This window comes from Peromyscus eremicus, chromosome 19 (assembly GCF_949786415.1).
Source record: "Peromyscus eremicus chromosome 19, PerEre_H2_v1, whole genome shotgun sequence".
NCBI classification, from domain to species: domain Eukaryota; kingdom Metazoa; phylum Chordata; class Mammalia; order Rodentia; family Cricetidae; genus Peromyscus; species Peromyscus eremicus.
Window position 1 is genome coordinate 2,910,124 of NC_081435.1, and position 12,226 is coordinate 2,922,349.

General features: G+C 47.2%; 1 protein-coding gene across 1 annotated transcript in view; it reads right to left on the minus strand.

Annotated features, from left to right (window-relative positions):
* The window catches only part of Ankrd29 (ankyrin repeat domain 29), a 56,911-nt gene that overhangs the window by 17,780 nt on the left and 26,905 nt on the right, over positions 1–12,226 (minus strand). The window contains exons 4-6 of the mRNA XM_059246432.1: positions 8,404–8,502; positions 5,775–5,873; positions 1,759–1,857 (exon numbers count right to left, since the gene is read on the minus strand). Coding sequence (XP_059102415.1) covers positions 1,759–1,857; positions 5,775–5,873; positions 8,404–8,502 — 297 coding nt within the window. The remainder of the gene's footprint in view (positions 1–1,758; positions 1,858–5,774; positions 5,874–8,403; positions 8,503–12,226) is intronic.

Genomic DNA, 12,226 nt, shown 5'->3' on the forward strand with positions numbered 1-12,226 from the left:
ACTGGCCTGTGGCTCACCTATTAGGAACTGCCTGTCTGTTTCAGCTTTTCCAGTGCTGGGATTAACAAACGCATGCCATCGTGTTTGGCATTTTTACAGGGTTGTCACGCTTGTCTTACTGATGTGCAACTTTTCTAAACTGCTTTCTTCCCAAGAGCACTTCTAAGGCCATCAAAGCTAAGCAAATCTTTAAAAGCTTAAAACACGTAATTTCACATTTCTAGATTTACCTGGTCTATGGTAACTGCTCTGGGGATACTGACTGAACGTTGATAAAAACCATTATCAAAGCTCTGGGAGCTTGAAGGCCTTGTCAGGCACATCCTTCCAAGCCTCCTGGTCCAGGTGAAGGCCCAGAGGCCTTGACTTGCTTGTCAGACTCACACAGCTGGGCCACAAGGTGGCTTGGTGGGTAAAACTGCTTGTGGCAGAGCCTGATGGTCTGAATTCAACCCTACAGTCCAAGGTGGAAGGAGATAGGGGACTCCCAAAGCTGTGCTTTGATTTCCACGTGTATTCTGTAACACACACACACACACACACACTACATTTAATTTAAAATCTCCGTCGAGCTAAGCAGGCACAGTGGTGCACGCCTGTAATCCCAGCACTAAAGAGGCTGAATCATGAGTGTTGGTGGGGGGAAGGAGGAGGAAGCCTAGCAACATAGTGAGACCCTATCTCAAAAACAAAACCCACCCGCAGGAACCAAACCACAGATATTGGCAGAGCTGGTCTAGAAGTCTAGATTGCTGACAGCAAACCTACTATACCCAGGCTCTTTTCATTCATTATGCACTCAGGCTAATGAAGACCCAAGAAGTCTACGTCCAGGAACACAGACCATCTAGAGGGTCCCCAGAGCTATATGTTATGTAGAGACCCAGGCATTCCCATGCCACATCAGTTCTAGTAGAAACCTGCCTTGGGGGTATTACTGCTTAAGAAATCAGTTTGACTTTTCTAAACAAACGAAACCTTCCCAGCAATGTTTCCTTAACCTCAGACGCAATGAATTAAACAGAGCACAGCTGGTTCCTGCAAAATGGAGAGCTGTACCACCTTACATTTATCGTCTATAAAATGGAGAGCTGTACCACCTTACATTTATCATATATAAAATGGAGAGCTGTACCACCTTACATTTATCATATATAAAATGGAGAGCTGTACCACCTTACATTTATCGTATATAAAATGGCTCCAGTGTTATCTTGCATTCCAGAGCTTTAAGTATCAGCTAATTGATTTGCCAGATATTAGCAGAGGACAGATGTCAGGTACTGGTAAATGAAGTCTCAATGCTTGTGAGCGATGAAGGCACAGGACCTACCTATGATTTCAATGTCACGGGCTTCTCTTGGTTTGTTGGAAAGTGTTGGGCAGGAGATACAGCAGCGTATAAGGAGAGGCCAGGCAAGGACTTGCCCCTGTTTACCTATGGCTCAGGTCAGCCAACACACTTAACTTCAGCACAGTCATAATTTATTTGAACAGGAGGTGGCAGAGTGTGTACTTGACCTCAGACATTAAACACTCAAGTTTTCAAAGTTCTGAATCGTGATGTCAGCTTCAGTTCAGAGGCATCCTGCTGAGCTCAAAGCACAGAACAGGAACCATCTTAGTGAAAGGTTAACTTCTCATCACAGAGGCAGGGGCTGAGGGATGTCTATGGTGCCTGCGCATGCCAGGCTTTCGCTGCTTCAGACCCCTGGCATTCCCTGCTGCATGCTCCACAGACTTTGGCAATGACATTACCTGCCTTGGCTGGTTGACTTTTGCTCCTGAAGACAGCAGTAGTCGAATAACATCCAAGTAACCACCTTGGGCAGCGAGGAAGAGGGCAGTGGCTCCATCCTGAGAGAGAGCAAGTGTTCAGATTCAGGCTTCATATTTATTTTAAAAGAAAATTAAAGGTACATATACTTAATTAAAGCTCATTCTCTTTTCTGTTTCTATTCTTTTTGCCAATCAACAGCTATGAGCTATTAGGTAAGTAAATGGTGCAGATGTGTGTGTGTGTGTGTGTGTGTGTGTGTGTGTGTGTGTGTGCGTGCGTGTGTGCACACCCATGGAGGCCAGAGGACAACCTCCAGCATCATTCCTCAGGAAAGTATTGTCTACTTTGTTGAGATCTCTCACTGACCTGGGGCTCACACCAGGTTGCCTGGTCAGTGGCTCTCCCTGTCTCTGCCTCCCAGGTGCTGGGACTGCGTGCATAAGCCACCACACCCAGCTTTTTAAGACATATTTTTATTTTATTCATGTGTATTAATGTTTTGTCTGCTCATATATATGTGTGTGTACAGTGCGTGCCGGGCACCCTGCAAGGCCAGATGTGGGCTTTGAAAAGATCCCCTACAACTGGAGTTACAGAGCTGCTGTGTGGGATGAAACTTGGGTCCTTTGCAAGAGCAACACATGCTTTTAACTGCTGAGCTATCTCTCCAGCAGACCCAGCTTTTTATTTTTTAACATGAGTTCTGGGAATGAAATTCAGGTCTTCACATCAGGAAGCAAGCACCTTACTAACTCCCTATCTCCCCAGAATCCACTTTCTGTGACTTTATGAACTGGGAGTTAGTGTCTTTCCCTCGGCCTCTCCACGCCCCTCAACATGCAGTTTCTCTGAGTATTGAAGGGCATGGTGGCTCAGCGGCAGAGCGGCAGTCTAGCACTAGCACAGACACGTGACTTCAGAAAACCTGCCGTAGAAAGACCCCACCTGGCTGCTTCCTGCCAGCCCAGTGGACGCCAGCAACACCTATAAACACAAGGCAATTTGCAACAAGCCCAAAGTGACAGCCCCAGTCTCCATGAGCTTTTCTATGTGTGTGGGGGGAACTTCTCCTTTTCTTTCTCAGAATCATGTCTTCCTGATTTCAGCAAATTCATGGGTTGCGTTTGTCCAGATCCTCACGTCAGAGTATGTGCATATGGGGCAAACGCTATTGTTTCTGCTCCACAGTAGAAAACCTGGACGTTCCATTGTGGCGTCAACACCAGGTAATCACCTTGTGCTGGAAGTGCTAATGGCAAGCTGGAACCCCAAACACCTTTCTTGGCACAAACCCAACCAGGCGAGTCACCTGGATGGGGCTGGATTTCCACTGGGTGTCTGCTGAGCTGCTAGATTACCCTCGAAGCAATCATTAAAAACAAACCAGCCTGTACAGATTTTCAGGCAGATGTTTGATTACGGTTGCAAATTTTAGCTGCTCTGTGGTGTATTGGCACAGAACGTTCCCCACGCCCTTAGCTGCGGCTGACTCTGGTCTTTTCTGAGACTGACTGTCTACGCACAGGGTCTCTCACTGTGCATCACGGCATTTAGTTCCCACTTGTTTTCAGAGATCTTTGACATGTACCCCACCCCCATCATTTTTTATTTTATTTTTTGATACAGGCCTCACTCTGCAGCCCTGGCTAGATTGGAACTCACTATGTGAACCAGGCTGTCCTTGAACTCACAGAGATCCACCTGCCTCTGCCTCCCCTAGTACTGGGATCAAAGGTGTGCGTCACCACACCCAGGTCAATTGTTTTTTAATAGAAATATTTGGACCAACTTTACTAAAAGTAAAAATGAATTTACAGGACATGAAATTTCTTAATTCACCTTATAACAGGGAGGAATTTACTATGAATAAGGGCTCAGCTGAAGTCTATATTTCCAAGAGCCTTCTGGAAGGATATTGTCTGATGAGTATAAATTTTACATCCATCCTCAATTCGGACTGCTAACTCTGGGTCATGTTGTGAAAATAAGAATTGCCTTTCCATTTCCGAAGTTTCTGGAAGCTGTTTCTATACAACCCCACAGTACAGAAACCTAGACTCTCAGTCATTCTTTTCTGACATCCACCCATAGAGAGGTATCCAAAGCTTTAGATGTACACTCGTTTTTCCTCCTCCTCCTCCTCCTCCTCCTTCTTTTTCTTCTTTTTTTGGTGTGTGGTATATGTATGTGTTTATGTATGTGCGTATGCATGGATACATGCGTACATGTATGTGCACTCAAGTGTATAGGCTAAAGGTCAATAGTAGGAGTCCTCAGTTGCTCTCCACCTTATTTTTGGAGAAAGAGTCTCACTGAACCCACAACTCACCACCAATTTGGCTAGACTGGCTGGCCAGCAAGCCCCAGACCCCTCCCGTCTCCATCTTTTCGGTTCTCCAGTCTGCGCAGCAAACCACTGAGCCCTCTCCCCAGCCCTGCCTGTGTTACACGTCAGAACCTCCTCATGCCACAGCTGTGTCCACAGAGGCTGGCTCTGCTGCTCTGCGGGGGTGGCCAGGACTGGTGGTTTGGAACGCTCCACAGATGTGTCACAGATGCGTCTCATGGGCAGCCAGGTTGAGAAGCTCTTCGTTAGAGTTATCAAGAATCTTGGGCCCCAAGCCCTACAAACTCTGAAGTGCCAGAGGGCAAGGCGAGCTGCTGTGGACTTCAAAGAGTTAACGAGGGGAGCTCTGGGTATTCAGATGGAAGCCTGCACACCCACACAGCCCATTACAGGCTACGAAAACCTAGTGCCTGTGTCGTAAGCACTCCCGTGTGCTTGAGGAATACCTAAATACAGTTCCTGGATAATTGGAAGCACGACTCTCTCCCTCCCCCTGAGACTCCGTCAAGTCACCTCATCTTTCCGTATTTTATTTTTCCTACAAAACCAGGACAATAACAGTTGTCATGGAACCTACGGAATCACAGTGACAATTAAAAAGGCCCCTGGGCTACGTACTAATTGCCAATTAGCTGCAAACAGACTCACAGAGGCAGCAGATCCCCTCACAGCCCTACCTTGTGCATCCATCTCCAAGCTTTCACCTCTCATTTCTCTTGGAACAACCTGGTTTCTCTCCCTGATGCCTTTCTCTTCTAGTGTCTTTACAACGGGAGGCTGCAGTCCATGCACTGGACCATATGGCTTGTCATGGCCGGAGTAAATATGTATCCCAGGACTCTGGGGCAGCTGAAGTGCATGAGTGAAATGTGCCAGATGAACCGCAGATTTAAAAGGGACATGGTTTCCATGACAGGGAAAGCTCAACTCGTTAGCTGATTTCCCCTTGATGTCTCAGATGAAAATCCCACTGTGCAGGGCTGAAGGGATGGCTCAGTGGTTAAGAGCACATATTGCTCTGCTCAGGACCTGAGTTCAATTTGTTAGTATTCTGACCCGCCCCTTGAAGACCCGCCCAGCGTCCTGACGTCATCTTACACGTTAAAGCCCCCTTAAGAGGAGAAAACCTCTCCCCTCCCTCTCCCACCTCTCGCCATCTCTCGTTCTCTCTCTCTCTCCCTCTCCTTTCTCCTTCCCTCCATTCCCTCTACCCTCACCCCCAAATAAACTTGCCACGTGAATGACGTGTCTGCTGTGTGAGTAACTTGCTGTGTCCGCTGCGCCTGCGTGGCATGTCTAACCCGCCGCTGTGCACCTTGGCCCAACCCGCCAAGGCCTCCCGTGGGCCGCCTTATCATTACACAATTCCCAGAACCCACATCTGGTGGCTTACAACCGCCTGTAAACCCAGCTCCAGCAGATCTGACACCTCGGACCTCTGCGGGCACTTGCATTCATGTGCACGCACACACATAGACACACACACACACACACACACACACACACCTCTGTGCACACAATTAAAATAATAAAAATAAATATTCAAAAAAAGAGAAAACCCCACTGTGCACTAAAAATTACTTAAGTTGGCAGTTCTGACGTTGGGATTTAGATTGGATGTTAGATGTGGTCAAGGGTGATACTCACATACAGTTGGTCATGGATGTTGGCCCCGTGCTTCAGCAAGGTCTCCACCACTGGCATGTGCCCATACTGACTGGCAGCCAACAGGGCAGTGCCCCCGTCCTGTGGAAGGAAAGGACACTGCGTTGTATCTGGTGCAACTTGCATTTCACCAAGCATACTCTTCACAGAACTGGAAGAAAATGTCCCGAGATAATAAGTTCAATTCCCTTCTGTCATCTCTCCACCTGGTCTTTATTTTGTAAAGACTTATTTTATTTTTTATTTGTATGTATGTGCACGTCTGTGTGTCTGTGTGAGTGGATGCCCTGTGAATGTGGGGGGTTCCCACAGAGGTCAGAAGAGAATGTTGGATTCCCTGAAGTGGAGTTACAGAAGACTGTGAGCTACCCAGCATGGTGCTGGACACTGAACTCTGGTCCTCTGGAAGAGCATCCGGTGCTCTTAACCACGGAGCCATTTCTCCAGCCTCTCACGAAAGCTTTCGCCATAAGGACCTGCACACGTTGTACCCTCGTATGACCTGCACATGGTGTACCCTCGTATGACCTGCCAGGGACTCGATGCAGTTATCTCGCCGAGTTATTATCATTGCAAAGTATCTTGTACCAAGGGAGGAGCCACAGCTCTGCCTCTCAGTGTGGGGAGCACAGCACACTTCCAGGTGTTGTCAGGCCCTCCTGGAGTCACCAGAAATGCCTTCCACAGCTGCTGCCCAGCGGCTCCTTTGGCAAGCTTTGGCTTCTCCTTGTGGTGCTATTTGGTTATAAGCCACTGAGTTTAAGATGTTTTCATGGGACAAGATAGGCCTCCATTAAAAGAGCCGATGATGACATCACGGTCTACGTCCTTTGAACATGTGCCAGTTTGTCTGGGTCTCTTCTAAAGCACGGGCCCTGAGATGAAGCAGAGTGCTGTAGAGTACCCGTGCTCTAATGTGGAGCGGGCATCCCTCTGCTCCACCAACCCGACTTTCATCTCTGCAGCCGAAATTAGAACGAGCACTTAGCCAACCACATCGCACTACGGACTCACAGAGTCTGCGGTCGATGAACCACTAATGGCTTTCCTCAGGTCCCACCTCAGAGGGATGCTCGGTTCTGTGAACTGTGATGTGGAGACTTAGGCTAATTATGAGGAATTCAGTACACGTGACTTCACTAAAAATACTAATTATACATATGATAGTGTAGTTCCTAAACTTGGGCATAGGATTTTTAAAAAAATTTATTCAAAGCAAATTCTACCCTCAGAGGTTCTGATTCATAAGGTCTTGGGTGTGGCCCAGAAAAATAAGCCTTTTAACTAGTCATGTGGGGTGCGGCTGTGACAGTCAGGGGCAGGTGGCCTCACCTGTAAAATGTCTGCTATAGAGGTCTTGTGTTCACAGTCAAAGTGACATTCTGGTGCATGACAGCAGCCACAGGTGGCACCGCGGAGCGAGGGACTGTCTGTTAAGGAGTAGGGCTGAGCCGGCCTCGAAGGGCGGGGAATGGAGGGGACAGTGGTGGAAGGCTGAGGCTGGCAGCAAGATGGGGACATCAAGACATTGCTTAGTAGCAGCAATGACGATTGCTCTTTCCAGCTCTCTCCTGTCAACTTTCTCTTCTCTCTTCCGATGAAGTAAGAGAATAGTAAGATACAGTGGCGCTGACAGAGCACCAATCTTTTATTAAAAGAATTTTCAGGCTACAAATTGCATGCAGTTAGTAACAAAGAGGGTGATTATTAAAACCAAGTCAGTTTTGATGACAGGCTCATATTGAAACTCACAGCCCCGTGACACTTACTTCTGCCCATGGAAAGCTCTTAAAACACCTGCAGTTGACCTCATGGAATCATGGAATTGTTCATCCTGGGCTCTGCGTTCTATGGATTTGTGGGAGCACAAATTGGCTTCTGCATAAAGACTCTAAGCCAACATTAGCTTGGTGAGCAAGAAGATGACTGGAGTAGACATGTGGTCGTGTATGATCATTCTGACTTAGTTCTAGGGTTGAGATTTGGGTTCAGTGAACTTGCTACTTTAGTTGTAACGTGTGTGAGTGAGCACACACGTGCTTGTGTGCATGCACGTGCACAGGTGCACCCATGTGGTGCATGTGTAGGCCAGAGGTTGACATCAGGGTTGCTTCCTCAATTGCTGTTCCATTTTGTGATTTTGAGATGGTGTCTGTTACTGAACCTGGAGCCTATCATTTTGTCTACACTAGTTGCCTTCAGGATCCTCGTGTCTCTCTTGCCCATCACCATCAGGGCTGAAGTTAAAGATGCATGCCACAGTGCCTGGCTCTACAGGACCAAGTCATACTTCCAATAGCTCCTACTACTGTATTGGAACTAATATAGAAATAGAATAAAACACAGAACTAGGGACTGTTAGAGAGACACCTGGTGATAAAGCTTAGTAAAAGTAATTCTCCGTGAAATTTTCCAAGTGTAAAACTTAGAAGGAATCCCAAAGACTGGCTAACCCTGAACCACTTGTAACCTCCCGAAACCCACTTCCTTTGGCTACAGAATCTTCCAGCAAGAGCAGCACATATTTGTGCTGCAGATAAGGAGAAAATGGATGCAGGGATGTGGAAGGTCTTCAGCAGGGTGTGAAAAATCAAGACCTGAATTCTCTTACTTTGGTCCTATGTTCAGTGGATGCTCCAAATCCGAAGAGAAATCTCACGACATCATTGTGGCCTTGCTGGGCAGCAAAGAACAGGGCAGTTGTACCTGACTGGGAGAGAGAGGGGATGGCTTTAAAGAGACGTTAACCAAATTAGTTTGCAAATAAAGCAGAGCAGAATCTTTGCACAGATTTCCTAGCTCCAAGAGGGCCATGTTTGATTTATTGTGATTGTCTTTTTTTTTTTCTCAAGACAGGGTTTCTCTGTGTAGCTTTGCGCCTTTTCCTGGAACTCACTTGGTAGCCTAGGCTGGCCTCGAACTCACAGAGATCTGCCTGGCTCTGCCTCCCGAGTGCTGGGATTAAAGGCGTGCGCCACCAACGCCCGGCGTGATTTTCTTTTTTATAGTTTTACTTTTTTGATGTGGGATGTTTTGTCTGTACACATGTCAGTGCAACATGTGTGTGCAGTGCCCGTGGAGGCCAGAAGAGTGCACTGGACCCTCTGAGACTGGAGTTACAGACAGTTGTGAGCTGTCACGTGGGTGCTGGGAACTGAGCCTGGGTCCTCTGGAAGAGCAGCCAGTGCCCTTATCACTGAGCAACATCTCTAGCCCCTGTGGCCAGTTCTTGATGAGAGAAATATCATGAAAGGGAGACTTCGTTCTTGTACTAGAGTGGGTGGTCCTCCCCGGAGGGCCAGACTCCGTCCTGATTCCAGGATGTGCTATTACTTTATATAGTGAAGGATGCGTCTGAGGAGCTGGAGAGGAGGTGCTCATTCCGCGTTGCCCGGACAATGATGAGTGTCCTTGTAAGTGCAAAAAGAACTGAACTCGCTCAGCTCTGTGAACTGCTCACAGTGTCACAGGCCTGTAATCCCAGCAGTAAGAAGGCTGAGGCAGCAGGACTGGAAGTTTGAGGCCAGCCTGGGCTACAATAGTGTACCCTATCTCAAAAAACTTAAACCAATCCCAAACGAAAGAAAACAAAGCAGAAAACAAAAAAGAGTGAGGAAGAAATCTTGTTTGCAGGAACTACGGCGTGGAAGCAGTGGAGCGGCGCATCTGTGGACAAATGGGGGAGTCACGTGGCGTGGCCCACAATGGCAGAATATTACTTAGCTTCAAAAGGAGGGAAATCAAGGCAGACAGCACAACAGGGTTGGAACATAAAGATTTGTCACATGGAGTAGGCCTGTTCCACAAGCACAAACTCCGTCAGATTCTGCTGTGGTGTCTGAAGAACGCATGGGGACAGATCAGGGAGATGGTGCGGCGGAGGGAGGAGGGGAAGGGCAGCCATCTTCCGGTGGGCACAGCGCTGGGAAAGAGCCACAGAGAAGCTGTGGCTACACGGCACTGTGGACGTATCCATGGTGCCATAACCGCATATTCTGAAACGGCTGAGGTGAAAATGGGTAAGATGGTGAGCTTTAGGGAGACGTACTACAGTAAAAACGTGATTAAAGGAAGACGGATGAAGAGGGGTGTTTGACAGGAGCCGCAAAGAGACCCAGGCACGGCGACTGGGATGCGGTAGCCACAGGCACCGGATGGTGTCACAGCAGCTCTGGAGGCAGCAGAGAACGGAGGCCCCCGGCGGCCTCTAGCAGGCATGTCCAATCTTGATATCGTAACTCAACGCTGTCATCTTCCAAGTTCCTGTTTGGGAACTGTGTAAATGAGTCATAAATAATTCACCAAAAGCCTCCTAGTATTTTCAGTAAGTTTTGTGTTGGGCCCCACTCATGATTATCCTGGAGTGCATGTGGTCTGGAGGCCATGGGTTGGATGCCTAGAGCGGGAATGAGGCCCAGCCCACATCCTGGATTTAGATTTCTGGCCTCCAGATCTACAAGATAATTAATTCCTGTTGTTTTAAGCCACCCAGTTCATGGTGATCTGCTGTAAGAGGCAACAAATATACTCGGTGTAGTGTCTGGGGAAAGGAGAATAAATTAAAACTCGGAAGAACTCTGGTGGCAGAATTGTGGTGCCACAGTTTAGTACTCCAAAGCAGAAAACAATCAATGCGAAGAAAAAAGAAAGAAGGGGGTGGGGGGAAGAATCTAAATAATTTGCTTGTAAATTCTTTAACTGGAGGTCAGAGCAGAAGCGGGCTTAAAATATTTTTCAAAACTGGACATATTAACCACTAACAGTCTAAATTCACATTTTCAGTCAACCCAAACATGGTATTTTTAGCATGTTTCCTTTGAAGTCACTTTCATAAGCCTACTCAAAGACTGGTGCCCAAATCATAGTGTCCCATGAACAAAACCACTAGAGCACAGCAGTGGCCAATGTGTATCATTTCTATGAAAATGCTCATCATGGGGGACTATCTGGGAAGAGGGGGATCAGCAGCAGGGATGGAGGGGGTGGGGGGGTAATGGGAGTGAACATGATCACAACACACTGTGCATGTACAAGGAATTGCAAAGAAAATAAAGGAAAAAATGTCCATCACATTCACAGTCTGCGCTTTTGGTAAAACCAACGTACTTCACTTCTCCAGCCTCCGTGAAAAACCCCTCTTTCCACAGCTCACCTGGAACCTGTGGGTATTGATTCTGACTCAGTCCTGAGGGGCCGGGGGAGGTATCAAGTCGCGTGGACTGTGCTCATCACTCTAAAATTCATTCCTAAGGGGGCAGGACACCGAGGCAGAACATCGAACACCTTTGTGAATTTAATCCTCTGCGTCCAGCTGTGCCCCGAGGGGAAAGGCAACCTGACCATTCCCAGAGCCCGGCTGCTTGCCGTGAGTGCCATGAGTGGTTCCCACAGTTCCCACAGACGTGAACCTGCAGCACCTGTCCTTTGCTCTCTGACAGCAAAGGATGCTAAGTTCCAGAATGTCTGTAAAGAGGTTTTGATGAAAACACTTGCTTCTGAAATAAAGTTTAGAGAGTATCCGGGATTCTTTCTGGTGTTTTCTTTATTAAGAGAAGATATTTATTTTTCAGTAATTTTTTGATAAATAAACTAAAATGATGATTATAGCAGCTTGAGGTAATTTTTATATATAAAATCAGGCATGTATTCGGATACAGTAATCCCTAGCCAACAGGATTTAGAGTTCATTCTGAAAGTTGAATTAAGTTTTCAGTGCACATTCTTTCCTCCTGAAGCCCAGGACTCCAGGCCAATTCCTGTTGCTTTCAGTCACCACTGCTGGGTCTCTCCAGCGACTGCCCTTCAGGACCGCTGGTCTCCAGCTGGTCTAGAAAGCTCTACGGACCTAGGAAAGCAGGTTAGGGAAGTTCTAAGGACACACTCTGATGCTGCAAACAGACTAACAGTGGGGCATGGTTTAGGCCTGCTGCAAAAATACACTCCAAAGATCCCTCATGGAGTCAGCACTTTGGGGCCTTCCCCTGGTTTAGTATTTGTATTGCCTGAGGCTGCCATGGGCTCAGGGAATTAGAGGGACTACTGGAAACTTCCACAGCATCATCACCTGGGTCACGATTTACCTCTGGACCGAGTGTGCGTCAGTGAAGTCCTCAGGGCACAGAGGTTTCCATCTGCTAGTTTAGTTGACCATTGTGACCAGATGAATGAATAAACAAAACCACAAAGCCACACACTGGCTAGAAGTCCCTGTTTCTCTTTCCTCTGCTCTTCTCGGGGTTCTCGAGAGGTTTTTGTACACTGTGTACCTGCCCTTTGGGATCAACTTTTTGAATAAGGATATTTCTGGACTGCAATGTTTTTATTAGAGAAAATCTGCTTTGTGTTTTAAAGTTATAACAAACAAAGACTATAAAGTAGAGAGAGAAAAAGATGAGGGTAATTTAAAAATATATTTCTAAATGGGCTTAAACATC